Here is a 25,532-nt window from a genome sequence, read left to right on the forward strand (position 1 = left end):
TGTTGAGTACAATAATCTGTCACATTTATTATTATTTACAGGAGCTAAGTACGTAACTGGAATATTTTACTCACAACCAATACTTATGGTAAATTAAATGACTTCAAACGTCTTTGAAATATAAAATTCTTTTAAAACACAAAATTCGGTCGCAACCAAGTTGTTAGATCAAATGAAATTGTTTTTGACTAACGTCACAACTGAATTTCCTTTAAAATTATTTGTGTTAAATTTGTTAATAGTAATGTTTACTGTAAATTACTTAGTTATAAAAACATACATTAATGTACCGCAAGCTGCCGACTTACCTTTGATGATGGTTTTCATGTCACATTTTGTTGGATCGATATTATGTAAAGCAATGAGTAATTCGGCAGGCGTCAAAGGTAACGTGTAAGAAGCATCGCTGTTGGCTGAAAGTTGGAGAAAGAGAAATTGGAAGAAATATTACGACGTGTTGTGAGTTTAGAAAAATGTACGAGGGATAGGGAGAAAGAAAAGTAATATTAGAGGAGAGAGGGTGTGAGAGAGAGCAAAGGGGGGAAGAGAGAGCAAAGGGGGGAAGAGAGAGCAAAGGGGGGAAGAGAGAGCAAAGGGGGGGAGAACAAAGGGGGGGGGAGAACAAAGGGGGGGAGAACAAAGGGGGGGGGAGAACAAAGGGGGGGGAGAACAAAGGGGGGGGAGCAAAGGGGGGAGAGAGAGAGCAAAGGGAGGAGAAAGAGCAAGGGGGGAGAGAGAGAGCAGGGGGGAAGCAAAGGGGGGGGGAGCAAGGGAGGGGAGAGAGCGAGCAGGGGGGAGAGCAGGGGGGGGAGCAAGGGAGGGGAGAGAGCGAGCAGGGGAGGAGAGCAAAGGGGGAGGAGAACAAAGGGGGGGAGAGCAAAGGGGGGGAGAGCAAAGGGGGAGAGAAAGCAAAGGGGGAGAGAGAGCAAAGGGGGGAGCAAAAGGGGGGAGCAAGGGGGGAGAGAGAGAGAGCAAGGGGAGAGAGAGAGCAAAGGGGGGAAGCAAAGGGGGCAAAGGGGAGGGGGAGAGAGCAAAGGGGGGGAGCAAAGGGGGGAGAGAAAGGGGGGAGAGAAAGGGGGGGAGAGAGAGCAAAGGGGGGAGAGCAAAGGGGGAGAGAAAGAGCAAAGGGGGAGAGAAAGAGCAAAGGGGAAGAAAGAGTGCGAGAGAAAAAGGGGGAGAGAGAGCGCGAGAGAAAAAGGGGGAGAGACAAAAGATAAGTTAATGCTGATTTGGAAGAAATTAGAATTTTATTAAAAAACAAACAAAAAAAAAACGCAAACTCAGATGCATGGGAGGCATCAGTCGATTTAGACAGAAAGTTTTATCAATACAGATTATACAATTGAAATCAATTAAAAAATAAAATTACAATAGCGATCGCATACGATGGAATTGTTAGTCTTCATGGCAAAAGTAACAGTTTTTAGAGAGAACTGTCAGAAAAGGGAAAAACGAATTTCATCCAAAAAACCAAGAACATCTACGAGAGACAGAAGCATTTTTTAGGGGGAAGGGGGGGGGGGGTAAAAAGAAAAAAAAGGGAAATTCCAATAAAAAGTGAGAAACTCATACCCCTGAATTTAAACATATGACTTGCTGCTGGAAACAAATATGTCTGCAAGTTTAGTCTGATTATCACTTTTTGAAATCTATTTTTTTTTTATATTTTTTTTTTTTTTTACATTTTCACCCCAAACAAGGCACGTTGTCACTTTGATGTAGAAGGCTACTATCAGGGACCCAAGTTGCAGAGGTACTATGTAGGGAGTTGAACAGTAAGATATCTGTTCACATTACATTTGAACTTCAGCATGTCAGTAAAGTTGGGGAAGCACGAAACCGGAAGAGAATTCCAAAGTCTTGTAGTTCTGGAGAAGAAGCTATTAGAGTAAAAGGCTTTCTTACATCTAGGGATCTCTACTGTATAGGGGTGGGACTTCGCTGCTTGTCGTGTTTGTCGGAGGTATTTTTGTCGAGGGGGTACAAGGGCTTGTAGTTCGTCAGAGCATCCACCATTAAAATACTTGTAAAACAGGCAGAGGGATGCAACATTTCGTCGGTGGGACAGGGGCTGAAGTTTAGATGACAGTTCGGGACCTATTAGGTTGGCGACTCTCTTTTGGACCCTGTCCAGGAACAAGAGATTAGTAACAGATGCACCAGCTCAAATGTGACAGCAGTACTTCATACATGGGCGAATGGTGGATTTGTAGAGGTACAGGATACTTTCAGGTATAAATAACTTTCTAGCACGATAGAGAGAGCCCACTTTCTTTGCAGCAGCCTTATCAATGATCTCAATGTATCTATTCCAACTCGCGTTTCCTGTGAACGTTAAGCCAAGGAGCTTGAACGAAGTGCTCTCGGATAAAGTATCGCTAGCCATACCTATTGGTGGTTGGTAAGGTTTCATGTAATTATTAAAGGAAATGAGCTTTGTCTTGGCAGTATTGAAAGTTAACATCCATTTTTGACCCTATTCCACTACAGACTGAAGATATTCCTCTAGGGATTCGGCCATTACCTTAGATATGTGCTCATTAGGTTTCCCCACGTGTCTGCTATAGAGCATGGTGTCATCGGCAAATATACCCATCTCAGAGACAATTTTATCAGGTAAGTCATTAATGCATAACAGAAATAATAAAGGTCTAAGGATCGATCTCTGAGGTACACCCGCATTTATATCAAATTTTTTGGACGTACGCCCATCAAGGACAACCTGGATTCTTTTCTCATTTAAGAAGGATCTAATTATGCTAAGCATTCGTCCAGTAATACCATAGGATTATATTTTCATCAGAAGACCATCGTGCCATACCCTGTCAAAAGTCTTAGATATATCTAGGGCTACTGCCCTCCTCTCCCCTGCCTTATCCAGTGCTTGGTATAAACGTCCAGAGATTACAGTTAGAATATCTGCAGTAGAATGGGCTTGCCTAAATCCATATTGGTGGTCTAACAGAAGTTTAGCAGCTATAAGGTGGTGGACAAGAGCTTGATTAATTAGGGACTCAAATATTTTGGCAAAAAAAGGGAGGAGGCTAATTGAGCAATAATTTAATGGATCAGTTCTTTTGCCAGAGTTTTTGTAAACTGGTACTACAGAAGCAGTTTTCCAGCAGCCAGGAAAGGAAGATTCTTTGAGGCATTTGTTAAAGAGTTTAGAAAAAACAAGAGCGACCTCAGCGGAGAATTTTTTTTAATAGCACAGCCGGGATGAGGTCAGGTCCATATGCTTTTGAGGTGTCTAGGTTTTTTTATATCATATACTTGGGAAGGCGTGATTTTCAGATCATCTAACGTGGTTTCTGTCCGCAGAGGAAAATCAGGGAGGGAATGGTTTGCTGGGTCCAAGGTAGAGTTTGAGGCAAACTGACAGGCAAGCATGTTAGCTTTCTCAGTTGCTGTGCAAACAACCTCATGACTGTTGGATAGTGGGGGTATTGTTGATTGCCCATTATGTAATCTATCCTGGGTTACGCCAGCATATTGAAAATTGTGATTTTGCTGTGAAGGTTGGTGAGTACAAAAAAAGATCAAGGGTTAAGTTGTTGACGTATCATATGTCAAACTCCGTAGCTGGGGTCTAATGATAGCACCTGAAATAGGTCATTTGGGTTCATGTGAAAGGGAACGTGGAAAGAAAGAGAAAGAGGGAGAGCATGAAAGAAAGAGAGGGGGATATCTTCTCTCTAGCATGCAAGTCAGTCTGGTTTCTGATTTTGGACAGAACAGACATGTCGAAATTGCACAAAAATACACCAGAAAAAGAAATGTAAAAAACGACTTAAGAACGGCCGACAAGAAAGAATGCTGAACCGCGAAAACTGAGAAATAAATAAACCAAGCAGTAATTAATGGAAGCCACCGACTTGTTATTTTGTGCATGCAGTTTGCTTTTGCAGCTACGAGCAACGAAGACCAAAATAATAAAAAAAAGGTTTGGTGAACTTTATTGCGTATATATATGCTCACACTAGACATATCACGATTACATACATAGATACAAACTAAGAGACTCACATAATGAAATATACACGCCTGAAATCTTACATCCTAAATTGTACTGTTTTAGTCGATGGAACAATTTGATTTTAGAGCAATTCATTTAAAGCCGGAATTGTTTACGATCAATCTCCTTTTCTTTTTTTAATGAGCGTGAAATATTATACATACAGATAAGATGCCTTAACGTATTATTATAAAAAAATATGATTAAACTTACCATGACCACCAAGTAATCTATTGAACACCTCTTTAACAACAATTGGATTTAATTTAATTAATTTGGGCAAAGCAGCAAGGACCTCTTTCTGCAAAAGAAAAGAAAATGTTAAACATTTTAAAATCCTTCAATAAATGTTCGAAATCCATAATTTTAAGTAGATTTTTAAGTTTTTAAATTAAAATTATTTACTAATTATTTTTTATAAAAAAAAAAAAAAAAAAAAAATTATATTAATAAGAAAAATCTTCAATTATTTTATCAAATAAGAAAAAAAATAATTTATATTGAAATCAACTTTATGATTTTAAAAGTACCAGTTCGAGAAATTTAAAATCCATTTTGAAACCAGTACTGGTGCATATTGCGAACCCGATGTATCTTAGCATTCATTCGGCTTCGGTGGAACATGACGTCAACAGCCGGATTATGCTGAGCATTGCCAATAAAATAAAAACAACACTATGTAAAAGAAAATAGCAAAATGAATAAACATAAAACATAGAAACCAAAAACAAAAAAAAAAAAAAAAAATGACATATCGTAATTTGGTGTTTCATTACTCATTTTTTTTTTTTTTTTAAATAATGATAACTATCAAGAAAAGATTAGAAGAAGCAAAAATTAATTGGAGGGGGGATCAAATAATTTTAAGGAAATGTTTTCAAAAATGGTTTGAAAGGATTTTTTTTTTTAAATTATAAAATCGTAATTCAGAGCAGCACGTTATTTGGTTTGGTTGTTTTATTTTACGGCATATCAATCCTTTTCGGGTTATTTAACGCCGAATCCAGTTATTTTGAAACAGTTTTTATGCTTCGAGTTTTTTATATCTTCAAATATTTATTTGTAGAGTTTAGTTTGGTTGTTTTACGGCATATCAACCCTTTTCGGGTTATTTAATGCCGAATCCAGTTATTTTGTTGAAGGTTTTTACTCTTCAAGCTCTTTGTATCTTCAATCGCTAGTTTGTGGGGTTTGGCTTGGTTTTTATCGTTTTTGTTCCCTGCCCTGTAGAACATGAATGAGTTTTGCAATGGAATAGGGAAAAGGATTATAGTATTAATGTTTGGTACATTTGAAGTTAGGAAACAAGTCAGGGTGTGGGAGAGATTGAAAGAGGGAATGGGAAGAAGGAAAGGGGGGAGGGGTATTTTCATTTTTTGTTTTGCAGAACATAATTAAGTTTTGCAAAATGAAGTAGAAAAAAAAAGCATCAATGTTAGGTGCATTTCGTCTCAGGAAACTAATATCTTCAGACAGCCTGATCTGGGCAGCACGCTGTGATTGGCTGATCAGCGTGTTACCTCAGACAGTCGTTAAATCTGAGCGGTTGCTCAGCATAATCCAGCTGTTGACGTTATGTTCTGGACAAAGCTGAGTGAGCGCTGACATATGTCTGGTTTACAATACGCACCAGTACCAAGAAACCAAATAACGCGATGCAGGATCTTTTTTAAATATATCTTTTTATCCAAATTTTCGGCTCCGTGAGCCTTCCTCAGGATGATAGAGACAATTTCTTTTTTCATTGTTTGTTTCTTTAATGTCCGATAGGCATAGTGAGATGTGCAGGCACATATGTAAATTTGGATTTTAAATAAATATTACAATTAAAAAAAAAAAAAAAATCCTGCAATATATTATCTGGTTTCTTAATGGATTTTCAAATTTAAAAAAAAAAAAAAAAATTATATTCGAGGCAAAACATTCATGTTTTTTGAGAATTACATCACAAACACATCGACAATTTTTTCCTACTTTTTTTTTCTTCTTTTTTTATCAGAAATCATCTGCACTTTCTTGGATTTAAGCAAATAGAAAAATTGAAATTTATCTTTATTTTTTTAAACCATGCCATTAGAATTTTTTTGTTTTTGTAAATATGTTTTATTCCAATGCAATGTTCTAATTCAAAGTTGCATCCTTTTTCTGTTTAAGATGGTGTATGTATGAAAATGATTTCAAGTTGCTACCGGTAATGTTTTACTTGGTCTTGTTTTCTCTACCCCACCCACCCCAAAAAAAAACTATTTTTCAAACAAAGGGAAGTAACTCTGTATTAATGAATACAGATAACCTTTTTTAAGATAGCATTCATACGAAAATAATTTACAGTCATGAGTAGGGCTGTGACAAGAGAATATTCTTATCATTGTTTGGACTTTCGAGTATATATCCGACACAGTTAATCAATCGAGAACCACATCACTCTACCTAAAACCATGTAAGACATTAACTGATATATACTCGAGAGTCAAAATAATGAAAAGAATATTCTTTTGTCATAACCCTACTCAAGAGTATCAAATGAACAGAATAGATCTGATAGGATCTGAATTCAACGTAATCAATTCTCCATAGCTTGAGATGTGAAGTTATGGGCAGAGCTTTATAAAAAGAAGGAGTGCACTTTTTTTTTTTTTGCGGAAACCAATGAGAGAACGGGCTCATTTATTGCCCAGCAGTAGGGAGACAAGTCAAGAAGGAATTATTTAAAAATTAAATTTGTCAAATTTTTTAAAAAAGGTTATTTTAAGATACAGATAAATCACAGAAAAGAACGACCCCCCCCCACCTTTTTTTAGAAAGCAAGAGCTGCATCCAAATCAGTAGAGCAAGTAACGTCCTGGTTATGGGCAAAAGTTTGTAAGGTTAAATGTTTCCGAAAAGAAATGAGGGATGAACACATCCTAAATAAAAAAGGGAGTTTTAAGTTTCAGCTGTTGTTTATGTTGATGTGGCTCTTACGATGAAGGTTTACAGTATAACACATAAGACATGCAATTTAAAATATTACAAACTTTTCTTTTTAGTTCTAGGTCTTCAGTGTTCGCTTGCGATGAACATCCGTTATGTGTATGTATGTAAAGTCGATTATGACAGCTGGTTTTTTTTTTTTTAATTTTTTTTTTTATTACATTTTCACCCCAAACAAAGCAAATTGCCACTTTGGTGTAGGGGGCTACTATCAGGGGCAACAACTACTGGCGTACTATGTAGGGATTTGGGCAGCAAGATGTCGGTTCACGTTACACTTGAACTTCTGCACGTCAGTACTGTTGGGGAAGCAGGGACCTGGAATGGAATTCCAAAGTGTAGCGGTTCTGGGGAAGAAACTATTGGAGTAGAAAGATCTTTTACATCTAGGGATCTTTACAGTGTGGGGGTGGGATTTAGCAGCCTGTCAGGTTTGTCGAGGGTGCTCACGTCGTGGGGGCACAAGTGATTGCAGTTCATCAGAGCATTCACCACTAAAATACTTGTAGAACAGGCAGAGGGATGCAACATTTCGTCGATGGGACAGAGGCTGAAGCTTAGATGCCAGTTCAGGGCCTATCAGGTTTGCGACTCTTTTGAACCTTGTCAAGGAGCGAGAAACTAGTAGCAGATGCACCAGCCCAAATGTGACAGCAATACTCCATACATGGGCGAATGGTGGCCTTATAGAGGTACAGGATACTTTCGGGTGTTAGTAGTTGTCTAGCACGGTAGGAGAGAGCCCACCTTTCTTGCAGCGACCTTGGCAATGCCTTCAATGTAATTGTTCCAACTCATGTTTCCTGTGAACATTAGGCCAAGGAGTTTGAAAGATGTACTCTCAGATAAAGAGTCGTTGGCCATTGCTATAGATGGTAGAGAGGGTTTGTTGTAATTATTGAATGAAACTAGTTTAGTCTTGGCGGTATTGAACGTGACCAACCATTTTTGTCCCCATTCCACTACAGATTGGAGGTCTTCCTCTAGTGTTTCTACCATTTCTTTCTGTCATACTCAATCTGTCTTTTCTATCTCTTTATCTGCTTATATAAATGTCTGTGCGGTTTTAATTTCTAGCAAATTATTAATCTATATATATAAAAGCCAAACGTCTGTGTGTATGTATGTATGTATGTTTGTTTGTAACGCTAAAACTTTTGATAGACGGAACCAAACTTGACAAATTTGGTATCATATCGAAGCCCCATCACCCGGATGACAAATATCGAACTTTCACGTCAAACGGACCACTAGAAGTTGGTCAACTGATCAGTTATCTTCGAGGGGGGGGCCCCAAAAAAACCTGTCATTATCTATATATATAAAAGACAAATGTTTGTTTGTAACGCTAAAACTTGAAATGAAAGATTCCTCTCCCCTAAGAATAAAACATATGTTCAATATCTGCTTTTGTTTTTTCATTGTTTATACGGTCCCGAGCAACGCCGGGTAGCCCTGCTAGTTTATTATATAAAAAGCAAATGTCTGTATGTCCTGATAAAACTTGAAAATACACAACAAACATTTTTTTTCTTGGGGAAAGAAAAGTAAAAAAACCTAAACCAGAATAAAAAAAAAAAATAAGCATTCATTATTTGGTGTCCAAATGTTCATTTATAGCATTTAATGTTTCTATTTACTTGCCTCCCCATGAGGGCAGAGTTAGACACAAGGTCAGTTTTTAATGTGAAGGAAATCCAGCACCACAAAAAGGGTCACTCTGGATAGGAACAAAAATAAAAATTGTCACACATTTATAATGCTTCCCCACAGAAGTTAGATGCCAGGGTCGTTTTTTAACGCGAAGAAAAGGAGCAAAAGTAAAAATTGTCTCAGTCATGAAGGATTGCTCCTCCACTGAGAGAACAAGAAATTGAAGTGCAGCATCAGAAGAACAGATGATACACTTTGATCTTGGCCCTAATATTATTGTTTCATCTTGGTCGGCTCTCCAGCTTCTAGAACTCTCCAGTCTTATGGCCAATAAAGGGCGATAACCCTAACTTCAGTTATTCCCCTTTTTATCGCTATAACAGATCCGATTTTATGTTTAGTTAAATCCCTTAACTTTATCCGTGAGAATTTTCTTTCTAAAATCGTATTATTTTTCATTTGGAAACAGTTATCTTCATTCTTATTGTGTTTCTTACTATCTTACAACGGTATCCTTTAGCACAAAAACGATTCTGCTTTCCCAACTGTACCGACATGCAGAAGTTCAAGTGTAATGTGAACAGACATCTTGCTGCTCATCTTTTTTTTTTTTTTTTACAAAGTTCCATTTAATATCTCCCTTCATAATACCCCTGCAACCTATGCCCCCGATAGTAGCCTCCTACTTCAAAGTGGCACTGTGCCTTGTTTGGGGTGAAAATTGAATTACAAAAAAAAAAAAAAAAGAAAAAGCCTTTCATCTTAATCACAAGGAGGAGACAATTACATTCGACAGAAATGTGTTACACAAATTAAAACTTACCTTCTGCAACCCAGTTAAGACAGGGATCAAGAATCGGACATCCGGAACTCTCTTGTGGTAAAGATCACGAACCCGTTCTACAAGTTCCGGAGAAGGTGCAGCTAAAAAAAAAGTGAAATGGGAAATTATCACTAATATCTTTTTATATTTTATATATATATATACTAGAAGATGTATCTGACATTGCCCTGTATTAAACATAATGTTCCCTAAAAAAAAAAAAAAAAAAAAAAAAAAATGAAGTACAAAAACAGAAAAAAACTGAAATATGTACATGCGAGTATTGTTTTTTTTAAAGTTCACTTTTTGCAAGTAAAAATTTTATAAGATACTTGAGCTGAGATCGAAACCAAAATCTAAAGTATGATAACTATTATACCAGCTTGAGACAATTTTTAAAAAGTGTTTTCAAACCTACTTATTCTTAACATAAGGAAGCTGTTATATGAATAATTTGCATATGAACAGTCGTGAAACAGTTGACCAACAGATAACAAAATTGATGACCCCCTAAGTGCTAATTTTTCAATGTTGACTTCTTGGCAGCCTTTTTTTCCAATTAAAAAATTTTTCACATGTCTGAATACCCTATATACCACATTTCAAGTCTGTAGATCAAAAGTTTGTTGAGTATATAAGATGTGTCCTCACACACATTTTCATTTTCATAGATATATAGATGAGTTATACCTTTTTATTTTTTTTATATTTTATAGTTAGAATCAAACCCTATGCCTTCTGGCTCTGAAATCCTGGGTTATACTAGCTTTCCCGATCTGGTATTGCCCCCCATAATGTCTAAACCAATTCTCAGACTAGGTGCACGTGTGGAACATACCATTAAACAGTGATAAAAAAAAAAAAAAATTGTATTATTTAAATTATCAAATCACAGTTCTCATGTTGAATGTTATGTTCACGTTTCAATCCATATAACCTCCGATTTACTTAGGTCAGTCTTATCAAATTCAGAACTCAGAATTTCAAACATCCCCCTTTATTTAATCCATAGAGATAGCTTGCTTTCATTCAGCCAGCTATGATTGGGTAGAAAACTTATTAGCTTAGCACTTTTATCCATTGCGCTACAATGAGAACAGTAGTTCCAACAATAAAAATTATTAATCTAAAAAAAAAAAAAAAAAAAAAACTGTTGGACATATGTGTCTGAAACTTGGTGGGCAAGTCAGATAAAGAGTGAAGTTTATTTGTAGCAAATCTGGATGGATTACAGAAAGCATTCCAAAGTTTATTAACCATTCCATGGTTGGCATGTTTTTAAGGATTGTTGCGTTATTGAATCTATATATAGATTTTCTAGTTCGCACTTTTCAAATGCTTTATTATTATATATAAATTATATACACCTGACAATTCTTTTGTTCTCAAAATCAACACAGACGAATGTTGTCAACATATAAGTTTATTTATAATTCACTGTTGGTCATAAACAAGAGAGAGAGATAGAAAGGAACAACTGTGTTTAGCGGTAAGAGTGTGTGTGTGTGTGTGTGTGTGTATGTGTTAAGCAACAGCGGGATTTATCACTCACACTGGATGACTGTCGACTCATCTCTTTTCCTCTCTCTTTCATGTTATCCATGTCTTATAAAGATATCAACCAACATTCCCGGAATGTAAATATTTAAAATATTTAATTATTCTTCTTCATTTTTGCATTACTCCTCGACTAGGAATTTAAGCCTTTGTTTTTGATGATAATTACAATTCAGGTCATTTTTATGGGACACAAGAATGTAGATCAAAATTCATCTGAAATGTGCGTGTGTGCACACCTCCAATTTTATTGATGTCACCCCAGCGCAATATTCAACAGGATCACCCTATAATGAACTAGACTGTTGAACTTTCATGATTAAAACTTGATGGGCAAGTCAAATATAGACTGAAGTTTATTTGCACCAAATATGGTTATATCTCAAAAAGGATTGTGAATCTTATTAACGATTTCATTTAGGAGGGGAGTCACCATATCTAAGAACAACTGAACAGATAACACAAGAATGTTCAACTTACTTTTATCTGTGAGAATATGAATGACCCTGGTAACAAGTGTTTCGGCACCTTTTGGACAATTTTCAACCAGCAAAAGAAGTTCAGGCGACTCCATTCCCATACCACGCACCTGTACGAAAGAAAAATGGTTTTATTTTTAAATACTCTTTGAAATGAATTAGAAAATAAATGTTTTTTAAAATAATGCAAAAATATTTTTTTAATGAATAAAAATGTTATTTTAGATTTTGCTATGAAAAAAAAAATTAAATTGAACAAAGAGGTTTTGTTTTGAAATTATCAAAATTCGGGTTTGTATTACTGTACACATAGATTCGAAAAAGTTGTCAAAAAACAAATATATAACAAATAAATGTTATCAAAGGCAAGATAAATTACTTTTCTACCAAACTGGATATAATTTTCGTGTTTTTATTCAATTTAACATGTTTATTCAGCTCTAAAAGCATACAGTGTTTACCGATGTATTGGAAAATTTAAAATGGCGGCCGACTCTCTCTTTAACACGGTAAGTTCCGAAAAAGGTGTAATAAATAATAAACTAGACAAAATACTGTTAGAAATTCGCTCAATATATGTTACCGTGACATAACTTGACATATATTCGGTGGTTTTTTAATAGTATTTTGTCTAGTTTGTTATTTATAACACCTTTTCCCGAACTTACCATGTTAAAGAGAGAGTCGGCCACCATTTTGAATTTTCCAATACATCGGTAAACACTGTATGCTTTTTGAGCTGAATAAACATGTTAAATTGAATAAAAACACGAAAATTATATCCAGTTTGGTAGAAAAGTAATTTATCTTGCCTTTGATAACATTTATTTGTTATATATTTGTTTTTTGACAACTTTTTCGAATCTATGTGTACAGTAATACAAACCCCAAAATTCATACTTAACAGCTGGGCCAATTTCTTTAACACTTCATACAAAACATACTTGATGTGTTTGGGATTGTTCTTACATAAGTTTTGTATCGAAATACAATAAGAATCAATAATAATAGCTCTGACGAACTGCAAACACTTCTACCTCCTCGACATAACTACCCCCGACAAACCCGACAAGCTAGTAAGTCTCATCCCTTTACAGTAGAAATCCCTAGCTGCAAGAAAGCCTTTTACTCCAATAGTTTCTTCCCCAGAACTGCAGCTCTTTGGAACTCCCTTCCGGGATTCTGCTTTCCCAACTGTACTGATATGCAGAAGTTCAAGTGTAATATGAACAAACATCTTTCTACTCATCTCCCTTCATAATGCCCCTGCAAATTAAGTCCCTGATAGTAGCCCCCTGCTTCAAAGTGGCACTGTGCCTTGTTTGGGGTGAAAATTGAATAAAAAAAAAAAAATAAATAAAATAAAAAAAATCTGATTAAACAAAGTCCGATTTTGACCAAAGTTAACACTTTTATACAACCTAACACAAATTCATTTGAGATGTTTTATCACCGCACAAGCAGAAAGGCCCAGCCTATAAAATCAATTGTAAATTCTTTTATAAGACAAGTGCGCGTTCAAACTGAATGTTTCTTTTTAGAACACAATTGAATCATGATACTATCTTTTGCATTTTAAACTTTAATTGAAGCTATTATTCACTGATAATTTTATAAAATCAACAGTAGATTCTCTACAGTGCAATGTAGACTACAATGTACTGTGGACCAAATCGCTGCAGAGAGACATTTGAAGCTTCTTTCTGATACACTGCAGAAGGGGGGGGGGCTAATTAGAGCAGGCAATCAATCTATTTGGTTAAAAAATGGACAATTTCACTGATTCAATAAATGTATGGGAGGGTGTAACACTTGTTAATCCTCATTTAATTCAGGACGTCGGGTCTCCTTGCTAGTAATGAAAACAAAATTTGGTTTAAAAAAATATTTTTTTAGATGATTATTAAAACAAAATCAAAATAAAAAAAAAATAAAAATAAAAACTGATTCCAATGTATTTTTTCTTTTTTTACATAAATATATATTTCTAATCTCTCCGAGAGAACGACTGACTTGTTTTAAAAAAAATATTCCCATTCATTTTAACGTCCATTTTATATGTTAACATGTCTTGGATCACTTTCAGAAATTAACCTCCAAAATAACCTATCTCTGACCATGCCAACTGACCCTGCTACCCCAACTGTTCTACATCTATTAACTCAAACACTATCATCCAAACTTTCAATGTGGCCATACCATCAAAGTCTCCTGTTCTGCACACATTTCCCTATACCGTACAGATTTAATGTTCCTCCAAGATCACTAGATTTAATCCTGTCTTTAAGACTCACGTTACACATTCATCGTATTGTTTTGATATCATTTCACTCCATGCAACACATGTCCTCAACCCTCACTGTTCAGATTTCATTTCCATACATCACAACAGTGTGTACACACAAATGCCTGATAGCCTCTTCCTTTGCTCAACAGTTGTAATGGGAGAAAGTTCCTGACCAAATTGTAATTACACGGGGAAGAGTAACTAGTTTTTGCTTTATGTTCATCGAACATTTTATTTCTGTGAGAATGAAAGGGCCATTCTCATGTGTATGTAAATTTTCATACGTACAGGACTTTCCAACATGCGTAGAATGGTTCTTTTGATATCTGCAGCTGTTGCAGTATAAACGGTCGCCAATCTGAAAAACAAAGAAAAAAACAGCTTAAGCTTAGAAATATTGTTTCAAATTGCTTTTTGTTTTGTTACTGTTTGTTCATTTCATTTATCTCTGCATTAAAAACACTGCAGAAGAGGGAAAAAGAAAATCACAAAGGAGTTGGAAGAAGTTACAATCTGAGGGAGTTACAAGGAGTTGAGTTGGAAGGAGTCTGGGTTGGAGAAAGTCGGAAGGAATTGGTATTGTCAGAGAAATTAGAAGGAATTCGGGTCGGAAGAAGTCCGGTACACAGGGAGTCTGAAGAAGTTGGGTTGCAGAGAGTTGGAAGGAGTCAGTCAGAAGGAGTTGGATTGGAAGGTTAGATCAGAGAGAGTTGGAAGAAGTCGGAGCCAGAGAAGGTTGTATGGAATTGGGGTTAGAGAGAGTCAGGTGTCAAGATCGGAGGGAGCCGATTCGGAGAGATGTGGGTTGAAAGAAGTCAAAGAGAGTTGAGTTGGAGGGATGCGAGTCGGAGGGAGTCAGGTCGGAGGGATGCGAGTTGGAGGGAATCATAAGAGAGTCGGAGGGACTTGGAAGGAGTCAGTGTAACAGTTTCCGGTTCTTGTCCAGAATTCCCCCCCCCTCCCCATTAAAAAACAAAACTAAAGAAAAACCTGTATGGTGTACATACATACAAGGAAACTAAGTTCTCGAAAAAAAATTTCACTTAATTTCAAGTAGTTTTTTTTTTTTACAGCGAAAAAACAATCTGTTATGATACCGAGCAAAAGGTTCGATTTTTAGAAAGAAAAGCTAGAATTAAAGATGGGAAGGGGGTGTCGGCATTTTACATTGAGTTATCTCCCCATGGCGTGTTCACCAAATTCTACAATGGCTGACTTCAACGCGCTCTCATAAGAACGTGTTTTTCTCCGCTGTAAAAAAAAACAAAAAAAACTACTCGATCAAATTAAATTTTTTTTCCGGAGATCTTCAGTCCAAAACGAATACGTACAATATAACCTTTTTTTCGATATTTTCATTTTTTTAATGTGTTGATTAAACTGTACAAGTGCCTTTTTCTCTTTTACTAATATAAAAAAAAAATACTTACTCATGGATGAGTTTGTGGTTGCTAGGCAAGAGTCCAAGATAAAGATAGAGACAAAGTTTGATGCAGTCTTCCACCCACACTTCTGGAGGATCTATTTCAAGATGGGGAAAAAAAATGTAACAGTAAGAATTATGTCAAATAGTATTCAAAACGATAAAAACGGTTCTTCTTTACTATAAACCCGACATGAAAAAGAAAACACTTTGAAGGATTTAGTTTTTTTCGTTTTTATTTTTTCATAAATGAATTGTTAATAAAATTTACGATCTTTTCTAAAATCTAACAATACTATGCTTCACATTTTTTTTTTTTTATATCAAATTTCAGTCATAAATGCTCTACAGTCGTTCACTGATAAGGGCACTTTGGTGATTGTCTTATCAGCAAGAAATGCGATCTTCCTTCTTTGTATGTATGTGATGCCTTTCTTTTATTGCCGTTTAACAAAAGAGATCCATTTCACAACGCACAAAGAAACACCTTCGCAAGTTTTGGTATTCTCAATAGCAGCATACAGACCAGAATGTTGGGTCTTAAAGAAAGTCGACAAGAGGAAAATTAAATTTGAATTTTGAATTGCGGTGTGACCGTAGACTTCTTCGTGTACAAACATACAAACAAATGGGTTCTGGAGAAGATTGGACCACGCCGAAGACTGCTGGACAACATCGATGACAGGAAATTCAGACATGTGGTCAAGACAGACAGCCCGACAAAAGATCTGCTCTTAAGTACAACCTCCAACAAAAGAGAACATGGAAGACCAAAAACAAGAATGTTAAACAACGTGAAGGACATCGCGGGCATTAATACGGCTGAGTTGCTCAGAATGGTAGAGAACCAGAGTCAATGACGAGGATTTGTGAAGAGTGCCACAGCTGGTCAGTAATGACCATCCCGTCAAAGAGAGAATGATGGGGCACTTTAGTGATCGTCTTGTCAGCAAGAGGTGCAATATTCCTTCTCCTATGTGTACCTTTCATGCATGTGGTTAAATAACCGTCTCCCTACTTTTCTTTTACAGAGTTCTTTGCATTTTTTGTTATACTCTACAAGATCTTTCACGCTGCACTGGTTGAGCAATAGAAGGCAAACAAGGCAACGTCACATCGTATGGTCCTCCTGTCCATATTCACAGATAGTTAGATCAGTTTTGTAGCCCCGTCTAGCCAAAACTTTTACTTTCCCCTTCTCGTTCAGGCAGTTGAGCGTTTTCAACCAGGGGCAAGGTCCTTCTGAGCCAGGAGGAAGGGCCTCAGAAGGGAAGATTCTCATGTCAGTAGGAAAAAGGAGTCATCTATTTGAGAAACCCAACGTAGACGCATACTTTAATTAGTACAATAACACAAGAACAAGTTCGTAGCAGCTTTTTAGAAAATTCTAACTTGCCTGATTGAAAATTGAAGCGAAAAATAAAAAAACAACAAAATCCAAAACGAATAGCAAATCAGAAACTTACCTGTTTTTAATTTTGCACCAGAAAATAGTTCGGCTGGAGGTTTAGGTGCGAGTAGATATCGTAAATATGTCAAAGCATGAGTCTTAAAAGAAAAAAGATTTTTTCAAGTTATTAATTTTTATGTAGAATATGTAAACTTGACAAAATAGATAATTATAGCATGAGTCTTAAAAGAAAAAAAATTTTTTCAAGTTATTAATTTTTATGTAGAATATGTAAACTTGACAAAATAGATAATTATAGCATGAGTCTTAAAAGAAAAAAAATTTTTTCAAGTTATTAATTTTTATGTAGAATATGTAAACTTGACAAAATAGATAATTATAGCATGAGTCTTAAAAGAAAAAAGATTTTTTCAAGTTATTAATTTTTATGTAGAATATGTAAACTTGACAAAATAGATAATTATAGCATGAGTCTTAAAAGAAAAAAAATTTTTTCAAGTTATTAAGTTTTATGTAGAATATGTAAACTTGACAAAATAGATAATTATAGCATGAGTCTTAAAAGAAAAAAAATTTTTTCAAGTTATTAATTTTTATGTAGAATATGTAAACTTGACAAAATAGATAATTATAGCATGAGTCTTAAAAGAAAAAAGATTTTTTCAAGTTATTAATTTTTATGTAGAATATGTAAACTTGACAAAATAGATAATTATAGCATGAGTCTTAAAAGAAAAAAGATTTTTTCAAGTTATTAATTTTTATGTAGAATATGTAAACTTGACAAAATAGATAATTATAGCATGAGTCTTAAAAGAAAAAAGATTTTTTCAAGTTATTAATTTTTATGTAGAATATGTAAACTTGACAAAATAGATAATTATAGCATGAGTCTTAAAAGAAAAAAGATTTTTTCAAGTTATTAATTTTTATGTAGAATATGTAAACTTGACAAAATAGATAATTATAGCATGAGTCTTAAAAGAAAAAAAATTTTTTCAAGTTATTAATTTTTATGTAGAATATGTAAACTTGACAAAATAGATAATTATAGCATGAGTCTTAAAAGAAAAAAGATTTTTTCAAGTTATTAATTTTTATGTAGAATATGTAAACTTGACAAAATAGATAATTATAGCATGAGTCTTAAAAGAAAAAAGATTTTTTCAAGTTATTAATTTTTATGTAGAATATGTAAACTTGACAAAATAGATAATTATAGCATGAGTCTTAAAAGAAAAAAAATTTTTTCAAGTTATTAATTTTTATGTAGAATATGTAAACTTGACAAAATAGATAATTATAGCATGAGTCTTAAAAGAAAAAAATTTTTTCAAGTTATTAATTTTTATGTAGAATATGTAAACTTGACAAAATAGATAATTATAGCATGAGTCTTAAAAGAAAAAAGATTTTTTCAAGTTATTAATTTTTATGTAGAATATGTAAACTTGACAAAATAGATAATTATAGCATGAGTCTTAAAAGAAAAAAGATTTTTTCAAGTTATTAATTTTTATGTAGAATATGTAAACTTGACAAAATAGATAATTATAGCATGAGTCTTAAAAGAAAAAAAATTTTTTCAAGTTATTAATTTTTATGTAGAATATGTAAACTTGACAAAATAGATAATTATAGCATGAGTCTTAAAAGAAAAAAAATTTTTTCAAGTTATTAATTTTTATGTAGAATATGTAAACTTGACAAAATAGATAATTATAGCATGAGTCTTAAAAGAAAAAAGATTTTTTCAAGTTATTAATTTTTATGTAGAATATGTAAACTTGACAAAATAGATAATTATAGCATGAGTCTTAAAAGAAAAAAAATTTTTTCAAGTTATTAATTTTTATGTAGAATATGTAAACTTGACAAAATAGATAATTATAGCATGAGTCTTAAAAGAAAAAAAATTTTTTCAAGTTATTAATTTTTATGTAGAATATGTAAACTTGACAAAATAGATAATTATAGCATGAGTCTTAAAAGAAAAAAGATTTTTTCAAGTTATTAATTTTTATGTAGAATATGTAAACTTGACAAAATAGATAATTATAGCATGAGTCTTAAAAGAAAAAAAATTTTTTCAAGTTATTAATTTTTATGTAGAATATGTAAACTTGACAAAATAGATAATTATAGCATGAGTCTTAAAAGAAAAAAGATTTTTTCAAGTTATTAATTTTTATGTAGAATATGTAAACTTGACAAAATAGATAATTATAGCATGAGTCTTAAAAGAAAAAAGATTTTTTCAAGTTATTAATTTTTATGTAGAATATGTAAACTTGACAAAATAGATAATTATAGCATGAGTCTTAAAAGAAAAAAAAATTTTTCAAGTTATTAATTTTTATGTAGAATATGTAAACTTGACAAAATAGATAATTATAGCATGAGTCTTAAAAGAAAAAAGATTTTTTCAAGTTATTAATTTTTATGTAGAATATGTAAACTTGACAAAATAGATAATTATAGCATGAGTCTTAAAAGAAAAAAGATTTTTTCAAGTTATTAATTTTTATGTAGAATATGTAAACTTGACAAAATAGATAATTATAGCATGAGTCTTAAAAGAAAAAAAATTTTTTCAAGTTATTAATTTTTATGTAGAATATGTAAACTTGACAAAATAGATAATTATAGCATGAGTCTTAAAAGAAAAAAGATTTTTTCAAGTTATTAATTTTTATGTAGAATATGTAAACTTGACAAAATAGATAATTATAGCATGAGTCTTAAAAGAAAAAAGATTTTTTCAAGTTATTAATTTTTATGTAGAATATGTAAACTTGACAAAATAGATAATTATAGCATGAGTCTTAAAAGAAAAAAGATTTTTTCAAGTTATTAATTTTTATGTAGAATATGTAAACTTGACAAAATAGATAATTATAGCATGAGTCTTAAAAGAAAAAAAATTTTTTCAAGTTATTAATTTTTATGTAGAATATGTAAACTTGACAAAATAGATAATTATAGCATGAGTCTTAAAAGAAAAAAGATTTTTTCAAGTTATTAATTTTTATGTAGAATATGTAAACTTGACAAAATAGATAATTATAGCATGAGTCTTAAAAGAAAAAAAATTTTTTCAAGTTATTAATTTTTATGTAGAATATGTAAACTTGACAAAATAGATAATTATAGCATGAGTCTTAAAAGAAAAAAGATTTTTTCAAGTTATTAATTTTTATGTAGAATATGTAAACTTGACAAAATAGATAATTATAGCATGAGTCTTAAAAGAAAAAAGATTTTTTCAAGTTATTAATTTTTATGTAGAATATGTAAACTTGACAAAATAGATAATTATAGCATGAGTCTTAAAAGAAAAAATATTTTTCAAGTTATTAATTTTTATGTAGAATATGTAAACTTGACAAAATAGATAATTATAGCATGAGTCTTAAAAGAAAAAAGATTTTTTCAAGTTATTAATTTTTATGTAGAATATGTAAACTTGACAAAATAGATAATTATAGCATGAGTCTTAAAAGAAAAAAGATTTTTTCAAGTTATTAATTTTTATGTAGAATATGTAAACTTGACAAAATAGATAATTATAGCATGAGTCTTAAAAGAAAAAAAATTTTTTCAAGTTATTAATTTTTATGTAGAATATGTAAACTTGACAAAATAGATAATTATAGCATGAGTCTTAAAAGAAAAAAGATTTTTTCAAGTTATTAATTTTTATGTAGAATATGTAAACTTGACAAAATAGATAATTATAGCATGAGTCTTAAAAGAAAAAAAATTTTTTCAAGTTATTAATTTTTATGTAGAATATGTAAACTTGACAAAATAGATAATTATAGCATGAGTCTTAAAAGAAAAAAGATTTTTTCAAGTTATTAATTTTTATGTAGAATATGTAAACTTGACAAAATAAATAATTATAGCATGAGTCTTAAAAGAAAAAAGATTTTTTCAAGTTATTAATTTTTATGTAGAATATGTAAACTTGACAAAATAGATAATTATAGCATGAGTCTTAAAAGAAAAAAGATTTTTTCAAGTTATTAATTTTTATGTAGAATATGTAAACTTGACAAAATAGATAATTATAGCATGAGTCTTAAAAGAAAAAAGATTTTTTCAAGTTATTAATTTTTATGTAGAATATGTAAACTTGACAAAATAGATAATTATAGCATGAGTCTTAAAAGAAAAAAAGATTTTTTCAAGTTATTAATTTTTATGTAGAATATGTAAACTTGACAAAATAGATAATTATAGCATGAGTCTTAAAAGAAAAAAGATTTTTTCAAGTTATTAATTTTTATGTAGAATATGTAAACTTGACAAAATAGATAATTATAGCATGAGTCTTAAAAGAAAAAAGATTTTTTCAAGTTATTAATTTTTATGTAGAATATGTAAACTTGACAAAATAGATAATTATAGCATGAGTCTTAAAAGAAAAAAGATTTTTTCAAGTTATTAATTTTTATGTAGAATATGTAAACTTGACAAAATAGATAATTATAGCATGAGTCTTAAAAGAAAAAAGATTTTTTCAAGTTATTAATTTTTATGTAGAATATGTAAACTTGACAAAATAGATAATTATAGCATGAGTCTTAAAAGAAAAAAGATTTTTTCAAGTTATTAATTTTTATGTAGAATATGTAAACTTGACAAAATAGATAATTATAGCATGAGTCTTAAAAGAAAAAAGATTTTTTCAAGTTATTAATTTTTATGTAGAATATGTAAACTTGACAAAATAGATAATTATAGCATGAGTCTTAAAAGAAAAAAGATTTTTTCAAGTTATTAATTTTTATGTAGAATATGTAAACTTGACAAAATAGATAATTATAGCATGAGTCTTAAAAGAAAAAAAAATTTTTCAAGTTATTAATTTTTATGTAGAATATGTAAACTTGACAAAATAGATAATTATAGCATGAGTCTTAAAAGAAAAAAGATTTTTTCAAGTTATTAATTTTTATGTAGAATATGTAAACTTGACAAAATAGATAATTATAGCATGAGTCTTAAAAGAAAAAAGATTTTTTCAAGTTATTAATTTTTATGTAGAATATGTAAACTTGACAAAATAGATAATTATAGCATGAGTCTTAAAAGAAAAAAAATTTTTTCAAGTTATTAATTTTTATGTAGAATATGTAAACTTGACAAAATAGATAATTATAGCATGAGTCTTAAAAGAAAAAAGATTTTTTCAAGTTATTAATTTTTATGTAGAATATGTAAACTTGACAAAATAGATAATTATAGCATGAGTCTTAAAAGAAAAAAAATTTTTTCAAGTTATTAATTTTTATGTAGAATATGTAAACTTGACAAAATAGATAATTATAGCATGAGTCTTAAAAGAAAAAAGATTTTTTCAAGTTATTAATTTTTATGTAGAATATGTAAACTTGACAAAATAGATAATTATAGCATGAGTCTTAAAAGAAAAAAGATTTTTTCAAGTTATTAATTTTTATGTAGAATATGTAAACTTGACAAAATAGATAATTATAGCATGAGTCTTAAAAGAAAAAAGATTTTTTCAAGTTATTAATTTTTATGTAGAATATGTAAACTTGACAAAATAGATAATTATAGCATGAGTCTTAAAAGAAAAAAGATTTTTTCAAGTTATTAATTTTTATGTAGAATATGTAAACTTGACAAAATAGATAATTATAGCATGAGTCTTAAAAGAAAAAAGATTTTTTCAAGTTATTAATTTTTATGTAGAATATGTAAACTTGACAAAATAGATAATTATAGCATGAGTCTTAAAAGAAAAAAGATTTTTTCAAGTTATTAATTTTTATGTAGAATATGTAAACTTGACAAAATAGATAATTATAGCATGAGTCTTAAAAGAAAAAAGATTTTTTCAAGTTATTAATTTTTATGTAGAATATGTAAACTTGACAAAATAGATAATTATAGCATGAGTCTTAAAAGAAAAAAGATTTTTTCAAGTTATTAATTTTTATGTAGAATATGTAAACTTGACAAAATAGATAATTATAGCATGAGTCTTAAAAGAAAAAAGATTTTTTCAAGTTATTAATTTTTATGTAGAATATGTAAACTTGACAAAATAAATAATTATAGCATGAGTCTTAAAAGAAAAAAGATTTTTTCAAGTTATTAATTTTTATGTAGAATATGTAAACTTGACAAAATAGATAATTATAGCATGAGTCTTAAAAGAAAAAAGATTTTTTCAAGTTATTAATTTTTATGTAGAATATGTAAACTTGACAAAATAGATAATTATAGCATGAGTCTTAAAAGAAAAAAGATTTTTTCAAGTTATTAATTTTTATGTAGAATATGTAAACTTGACAAAATAGATAATTATAGCATGAGTCTTAAAAGAAAAAAGATTTTTTCAAGTTATTAATTTTTATGTAGAATATGTAAACTTGACAAAATAGATAATTATAGCATGAGTCTTAAAAGAAAAAAAATTTTTTCAAGTTATTAATTTTTATGTAGAATATGTAAACTTGACAAAATAGATAATTATAGCATGAGTCTTAAAAGAAAAAAGATTTTTTCAAGTTATTAATTTTTATGTAGAATATGTAAACTTGACAAAATAGATAATTATAGCATGAGTCTTAAAAGAAAAAAAATTTTTTCAAGTTATTAATTTTTATGTAGAATATGTAAACTTGACAAAATAGATAATTATAGCATGAGTCTTAAAAGAAAAAAGATTTTTTCAAGTTATTAATTTTTATGTAGAATATGTAAACTTGACAAAATAGATAATTATAGCATGAGTCTTAAAAGAAAAAAGATTTTTTCAAGTTATTAATTTTTATGTAGAATATGTAAACTTGACAAAATAGATAATTATAGCATGAGTCTTAAAAGAAAAAAGATTTTTTCAAGTTATTAATTTTTATGTAGAATATGTAAACTTGACAAAATAGATAATTATAGCATGAGTCTTAAAAGAAAAAAGATTTTTTCAAGTTATTAATTTTTATGTAGAATATGTAAACTTGACAAAATAGATAATTATAGCATGAGTCTTAAAAGAAAAAAGATTTTTTCAAGTTATTAATTTTTATGTAGAATATGTAAACTTGACAAAATAGATAATTATAGCATGAGTCTTAAAAGAAAAAAGATTTTTTCAAGTTATTAATTTTTATGTAGAATATGTAAACTTGACAAAATAGATAATTATAGCATGAGTCTTAAAAGAAAAAAGATTTTTTCAAGTTATTAATTTTTATGTAGAATATGTAAACTTGACAAAATAGATAATTATAGCATGAGTCTTAAAAGAAAAAAGATTTTTTCAAGTTATTAATTTTTATGTAGAATATGTAAACTTGACAAAATAGATAATTATAGCATGAGTCTTAAAAGAAAAAAGATTTTTTCAAGTTATTAATTTTTATGTAGAATATGTAAACTTGACAAAATAGATAATTATAGCATGAGTCTTAAAAGAAAAAAGATTTTTTCAAGTTATTAATTTTTATGTAGAATATGTAAACTTGACAAAATAGATAATTATAGCATGAGTCTTAAAAGAAAAAAGATTTTTTCAAGTTATTAATTTTTATGTAGAATATGTAAACTTGACAAAATAGATAATTATAGCATGAGTCTTAAAAGAAAAAAAATTTTTCACGTTATTAATTTTTATGTAGAATATGTAAACTTGACAAAATAGATAATTATAGCATGAGTCTTAAAAGAAAAAAGATTTTTTCAAGTTATTAATTTTTATGTAGAATATGTAAACTTGACAAAATAGATAATTATAGCATGAGTCTTAAAAGAAAAAAAATTTTTTCAAGTTATTAATTTTTATGTAGAATATGTAAACTTGACAAAATAGATAATTATAGCATGAGTCTTAAAAGAAAAAAGATTTTTTCAAGTTATTAATTTTTATGTAGAATATGTAAACTTGACAAAATAGATAATTATAGCATGAGTCTTAAAAGAAAAAAGATTTTTTCAAGTTATTAATTTTTATGTAGAATATGTAAACTTGACAAAATAGATAATTATAGCATGAGTCTTAAAAGAAAAAAAAATTTTTCAAGTTATTAATTTTTATGTAGAATATGTAAACTTGACAAAATAGATAATTATAGCATGAGTCTTAAAAGAAAAAAGATTTTTTCAAGTTATTAATTTTTATGTAGAATATGTAAACTTGACAAAATAGATAATTATAGCATGAGTCTTAAAAGAAAAAAGATTTTTTCAAGTTATTAATTTTTATGTAGAATATGTAAACTTGACAAAATAGATAATTATAGCATGAGTCTTAAAAGAAAAAAAATTTTTTCAAGTTATTAATTTTTATGTAGAATATGTAAACTTGACAAAATAGATAATTATAGCATGAGTCTTAAAAGAAAAAAGATTTTTTCAAGTTATTAATTTTTATGTAGAATATGTAAACTTGACAAAATAGATAATTATAGCATGAGTCTTAAAAGAAAAAAAATTTTTTCAAGTTATTAATTTTTATGTAGAATATGTAAACTTGACAAAATAGATAATTATAGCATGAGTCTTAAAAGAAAAAAGATTTTTTCAAGTTATTAATTTTTATGTAGAATATGTAAACTTGACAAAATAAATAATTATAGCATGAGTCTTAAAAGAAAAAAGATTTTTTCAAGTTATTAATTTTTATGTAGAATATGTAAACTTGACAAAATAGATAATTATAGCATGAGTCTTAAAAGAAAAAAGATTTTTTCAAGTTATTAATTTTCATGTAGAATATGTAAACTTGACAAAATAGATAATTATAGCATGAGTCTTAAAAGAAAAAAGATTTTTTCAAGTTATTAATTTTTATGTAGAATATGTAAACTTGACAAAATAGATAATTATAGCATGAGTCTTAAAAGAAAAAAGATTTTTTCAAGTTATTAATTTTTAT

At 30.3% G+C, this 25,532-nt stretch overlaps 1 protein-coding gene across 1 annotated transcript in view; it reads right to left on the reverse strand.

The window, feature by feature from the left end:
* LOC145255598 (symplekin-like) overlaps positions 1-25,532 on the reverse strand; it is a 113,575-nt gene that overhangs the window by 18,050 nt on the left and 69,993 nt on the right. Inside the window, exons 22-28 of the mRNA XM_080114083.1 lie at positions 16,677-16,758; positions 15,218-15,308; positions 14,076-14,145; positions 11,502-11,610; positions 9,465-9,565; positions 4,229-4,316; positions 309-413 (exon numbers count right to left, since the gene is read on the reverse strand). Of these exons, the coding sequence (XP_079970209.1) occupies positions 309-413; positions 4,229-4,316; positions 9,465-9,565; positions 11,502-11,610; positions 14,076-14,145; positions 15,218-15,308; positions 16,677-16,758 (646 nt within the window). The remainder of the gene's footprint in view (positions 1-308; positions 414-4,228; positions 4,317-9,464; positions 9,566-11,501; positions 11,611-14,075; positions 14,146-15,217; positions 15,309-16,676; positions 16,759-25,532) is intronic.

The sequence above is a fragment of the Euprymna scolopes genome, chromosome 31, assembly GCF_053919585.1.
Source record: "Euprymna scolopes isolate OS-2025 chromosome 31, ASM5391958v1, whole genome shotgun sequence".
Classification (NCBI taxonomy): Eukaryota; Metazoa; Mollusca; class Cephalopoda; order Sepiida; family Sepiolidae; genus Euprymna; species Euprymna scolopes.